At 53.1% G+C, this 5773-nt stretch overlaps 1 protein-coding gene across 1 annotated transcript; it reads left to right on the plus strand.

The window, feature by feature from the left end:
- Positions 1–1627: 1627 nt before the first annotated feature.
- Positions 1628–3159, plus strand: FOXG1 (forkhead box G1; the record flags this gene model as incomplete). The annotated part of the gene is made up of 1 exon (XM_084240022.1): positions 1628–3159. Exon 1 carries the CDS (start codon positions 1693–1695, stop codon positions 3157–3159), a length of 1467 nt encoding a protein of 488 aa, XP_084096148.1. The 5' UTR covers positions 1628–1692.
- Between the last annotated feature and the right edge of the window lie 2614 nt (positions 3160–5773).

Here is a 5773-nt window from a genome sequence, read left to right on the forward strand (position 1 = left end):
AACAAAACAAAACAAAAACAAAAAAAAAAACGGGAAGAAATAGACGCCCACCCTAATTTTCCCTCCAATGTCAACAAGCAACAGGAAAACATTTCCAGGGTGATGGCTCGCGGCTACTCGCTTCCAGCTGGGATAAGAAGCTGAGCAGGCGCTGGAGCGGCGAAGAGAAAACCACCCCGAGTCCCCCCGAGCGGGAGCGCCGGTCTGGAGCAGAAGAGAAGGGACAGGAAGAGGCGCAGAGAGAGCATGTGTTACCTGGTTTATTTCGAGATTGTTTGGTATTGTTTTCTCTCTGAACACCCCTCATTTCGGAAGGCCACCACCGACGCCCACCACTGAGCCGCCCCCGCCCGCCGTCGCCGTCGCCGCGCCGGGAGCCACAGGCCCGGCTTCCCGGCGGCGCCCGAGCTCGGAGTAAGTAACCCCCGTGCGGCCCCGCGCCCGCCTGCCCACTGCCTCCCACTCGCCCCGCCGCCGCCGGCGCTCCTCGACCCTCCCCCCGCCCCGAGGTATGGGACCCCCTCCTCCCCTCGCCGGGGGTGGGTCTGCCCTCCCCCGCCGCCCGGAGCCTCGCCGGGGGCTGACCCCCGAGGGCCCCGGTCTCCCCACGGGCTCGGGGCCGCGGGCCTGCGGGGCCGCCTGGGCGAGCGGCGCCTCGCCTCGCCCCTTCCTCCCGCCCGCGCGGCGCTCCTCGGCCCGCACTCCCACGCCGCCCTCCGCCGCCGCCGCCGCGCCCCCGCTTTTAAAAATAAAATCGGATACCGACTTTAATCACTAAGGACAAATATTGACGCTCAAACGCAAACGACCCGCGAGTGTGAGGAGGAAGCCGGCCCCGCGGGCTCCCCGCCCTGACGGGGGCACTCGGCCGCGGGGCGCGGGGCGCGGGCGCGGGCGCGGGGGCGCGAGGAGGGCCGCGGCGCGGCGTGCTCCCGCCGGCGTATCCCTGCGCGCCGCGCACGGCCGGGAGGCCGCGGCCCGAGGCGCGGGGGAGGCGAGCGCCCGAGGGGGCGGGCGCCGGCGGGCGGGGCCGGGGGTGGGTGGGCTCGGGCCCGCCGATTGGCCGACGGCGGGAGAGACGCGCCCGCACGCCGCCGGCGCTGATTGGCCCAGCGGTAGGAAAGGTTAAACCAAAAATTTTTTTACAGCCCTAGTGTGCGCCTGGAGCTCGGAAAATTAATTGTGGCTATAGCCGCCTCGATCGCTGTCTCCCCAGCCTCGCCGCGGCCGCTCCGGGACGCGCCCGCCCGCCGCCCGGCTCTCCCCCCCTTTGGGCTGCTGCTGCTGCTGCTGTGACTGCTGCTGCGAGAGGAGGAGGAGGAGGAGGAAGCAGCAGAAAAGGGGGGGGGAGCGGGGGGTGGGGGGGAGCCCGAGAAGTGGAGTTGGGAGCGAGGGAGCGTCACCCCCGGGGCGGTGGTGGTTTCTTTTTTTCTTTCTTTCTTTTTTTCTTTCCCCCCTTTTTTTTTTTTTTTTTTTTCTCCTTCTAATTCCTGAGGGGTGGTTGCTGCTTTTGCTACATGACTTGCCAGCGCCGGAGCCTGCGGTCCAACTGCGCTGCTGCCGGAGCGCTCAGTGCCGCCGCCGCCGCCCGCGCCGCCCGCGCCCCGCTCGGCACCCACCGGCCGCCGCCGCCGCCGCCGCTGCCCCGCGCCCGCGCCGCCGCCGCCGCCGTTTCCCCCCGACGACTGGGTGATGCTGGACATGGGAGATAGGAAAGAGGTGAAAATGATCCCCAAGTCCTCCTTCAGCATCAACAGCCTGGTGCCGGAGGCGGTCCAGAGCGACAACCACCACGCGAGCCACGGCCACCACAACAGCCACCACCCCCAGCACCACCACCACCACCACCACCACCACCCGCCGCCGCCCGCGCCGCAGCCGCCGCCGCAGCAGCAGCCCCCGCCGCCGCCGCCGCCCCAGGCGCCGCAGCCCCCCCAGGCGCGGGGCGCCCCGGCCGCCGACGACGACAAGGGCCCCCAGCAGCTGCTGCTCCCGCCGCAGCCGCCGCCGCCGCCGGCCGCCGCCCTGGACGGGGCCAAAGCGGACGGGCTGGGCGGCAAGGGCGAGCCGGGCGGCGGCGGCGGCGGGCCCGGGGAGCTGGCGCCCGTCGGGCCGGACGAGAAGGAGAAGGGCGCCGGCGCCGGGGGGGAGGAGAAGAAGGGGGCGGGCGAGGGCGGCAAGGACGGGGAGGGGGGCAAGGAGGGCGAGAAGAAGAACGGCAAGTACGAGAAGCCGCCCTTCAGCTACAACGCGCTCATCATGATGGCCATCCGGCAGAGCCCCGAGAAGCGCCTGACGCTCAACGGCATCTACGAGTTCATCATGAAGAACTTCCCGTACTACCGCGAGAACAAGCAGGGCTGGCAGAACTCCATCCGCCACAACCTGTCCCTCAACAAGTGCTTCGTCAAGGTGCCGCGCCACTACGACGACCCGGGCAAGGGCAACTACTGGATGCTGGACCCGTCGAGCGACGACGTGTTCATCGGCGGGACGACGGGCAAGCTGCGGCGCCGCTCGACCACGTCACGCGCCAAGCTGGCCTTCAAGCGCGGGGCGCGCCTCACGTCCACCGGCCTCACCTTCATGGACCGCGCCGGCTCCCTCTACTGGCCCATGTCGCCCTTCCTGTCCCTGCACCACCCCCGCGCCAGCAGCACTTTGAGTTACAATGGCACCACGTCGGCCTACCCCAGCCACCCCATGCCCTACAGCTCCGTGTTGACTCAGAACTCGCTGGGCAACAACCACTCCTTCTCCACGGCCAACGGCCTGAGCGTGGACCGGCTGGTCAACGGGGAGATCCCGTACGCCACGCACCACCTCACGGCCGCGGCGCTCGCCGCCTCGGTGCCCTGCGGCCTGTCGGTGCCCTGCTCCGGGACCTACTCCCTCAACCCCTGTTCGGTCAACCTGCTCGCGGGCCAGACCAGTTACTTTTTCCCCCACGTCCCGCACCCGTCAATGACTTCGCAGAGCAGCACGTCCATGAGCGCCCGCGCCGCGTCGTCGTCCACCTCTCCGCAGGCCCCCTCGACCCTGCCCTGTGAGTCTTTGAGACCCTCTTTGCCAAGCTTCACGACGGGACTGTCCGGGGGACTGTCTGATTATTTCACACATCAAAATCAGGGGTCTTCTTCCAACCCTTTAATACATTAACATCCCTGGGACCCAGACTGTAAGTGAACGTTTTACACACATTTGCATTGTAAATGATAATTAAATAAGTCCAGGTATTTTTTATTAAGCCCCCCCCACCCCTTTTCTGTACGTTCGTTCAGTCTTTAGGGTTGTTTATTATTCTAACAAGGTGTGGAGTGTCAGCGAGGTGCAATGTGGGGAGAATACATTGTAGAATATAAGGTTTGGAAGTCAAAATTATCGTAGAATGTGTATCTAAATAGTGACTGCTTTGCCATTTCATACAAACCTGACAAGTCTATCTCGAAGAGCCGCCAGATTTCCATGTGTGCAGTATTATAAGTTATCATGGATCTATACGGTGGACGCAGACCTTGAGAACAACCTAAATTATGGGGAGAGTTTTAAAATGTTAAACTGTAATTTGTATTTAAGAAACATTCGTAGTAAAGGTGCCCAAGAAATTATTTTGGCCATTTATTGTTTTGTCCTTTTTTCTTTCGAGCTGTTTTTTTTTTTCTTTTGTTTACTTTTAGACCAAAGATTGGGTTCTAGAAAATGCACTTGGTATACTAAGTATTAAAACAAACAAAAAGGAAAGTTGTTTCAGTTGGCAGCACTGCCCATTCAAATGAATCGGAAGGGGACAAAATTAATGATTGCCTTCAGTTTGTGTTGTGTATATTTTGATGTATGTGGTCACTAACAGGTCATTTTTATTTTTTCTAAATGTAGTGAAATGTTAATACCTATTGTACTTATAGGTAAACCTTGCAAATATGTAACCTGTGTTGCGCAAATGCCGCATAAATTTGAGTGATTGTTAATGTTGTCTTAAAATTTCTTGATTGTGATACTGTGGTCATATGCCCGTGTTTGTCACTTACAAAAATGTTTACTATGAACACACAGAAATAAAAAATAGGCTAAATTCATATATATCTTGATACTTTTGTCTCTTTTATTAAGTAGAACTAATTCTTAAAAGACCAGTAAAGTGCTAGGGAATCAAAGGCTTTGTCAGCCATGCTGAGATTTAAACTGCTCCTTCCATCTGAAATGAGACTTTAAAAAATGAAAACAGTACTTTTTTTTTTCTCCCCCCCCCCCACTGGGGAATCAAATTTTACATGGAGCAGTTTATTTAATAAACACTGGCTTTAAACAAAGTAAAGGCTTTTCAGCTGATATCTTTTTTAAGTTTCTGTCGATATACAGCAAACAGATAATTTAATTTTATGTGCATAGCTATTTACCTTGTGTTTATTTTCAAATCAGTTTATAGAATGCTTACTTTTTATATATGTTGTTTCAGGTCTCTTATTTATAGCATTTGGCAAATGATAAATAAATATATGTATATGGTTAGATAGAAGTGAATATAATGCACACATATGTACTATATATAGACACACAGAGCCCTTCAGTTCAGGTACAATTTGCGCTATGAATGCTGCAAATATTTTTGTTTAAATATTTGTATTTATACTTTCTAAGTCAGCATTTATTTTTGTGGCTGTTTACCCACAATGAAAGAGTTCTAATAAAGATTTGCTGAAGTTGCAATATAGATTTTGCTGAAGTGATCACCTGTTGTAATGACTTGCAGATCAATGTTTATATTTTATTTTTAAATTATAACAATTGAAAATCTAGATGTTCAGAAGAAGTAAAATGCCTCTCTCTCCTTTTCTTTCATTTTTTTTTTCCTATGTAGAGGTATTTATTTGACTCCCGTTTAAATATGTCTGTGTAATTTAATCTAGAGATTTGTTCCTTTGGCTTACAGTCATAATTTTGTTTCAACTAGAAATATACATATGTATGCATATATATGCATATATATGAAACATAATGAAAACAATTTTTGAATTGTTTCAGCAGCCCAATTGCTCTGACTCTAGAAAATAATTAGAAAATCTAAGTAAAAGGTTTAGTAACTAATTGGATCCTGTGGTGAGTCTGTGGAGGACAAGTTGTTCATTTGTTACAATTGTATCGTCTGAAATGTGTTCTGCAGTAATGCAATAAGCTGGCTACTTCTTACAATGGACCCAATGAAAAATAATCTGTCCCCAAGATGTTATCGGCAAACACTTAAAGAGTTGCTGGGGGTGGGGGGGAGCCCTAAGAGAGATGCAAGCTGACTCAAATAGATTTTGAAATAGAAATACAGAACGGTTAATATTGGAACGTGGGGATGGGTGTGTTGTGGGATGCAGAGATAGGGGAAGAGTCAAAGAAAGGAAAGGGAAATAGGATCTGTAAACTGAAAAGATAAACCCACCACAAAAAAAAAGGAAGCTGGAAAGAAGGAAAGAATGAATCAGAGGGAGAGAGGAGAGAGGGCGATGAAGGGGTTGGGGGCGGGTGTGGAGAGAACTGTAGGAAAGACAGAAAGGGCCAGGAAAATTAAAATAACTGCAACCAAATATACACAATTGGTAATGTACCAAAATACACCAAGACAGGTACTTTATCTCCTTTGAGCAGACTGGACATTATTATTATTATTTTCTTCTTAGTATGAGAGCAGTTTTATGAAAGCCCAGGTTTCTTAAAATTTAACGATTCTTTAGAAAGAAGCATGAAAGAAAATTCCACAAATTGTTTTAGAAGCCAAATTTGTAGT

This window comes from Talpa europaea, assembly GCF_964194135.1.
Source record: "Talpa europaea genome assembly, chromosome: 8".
NCBI classification, from domain to species: domain Eukaryota; kingdom Metazoa; phylum Chordata; class Mammalia; order Eulipotyphla; family Talpidae; genus Talpa; species Talpa europaea.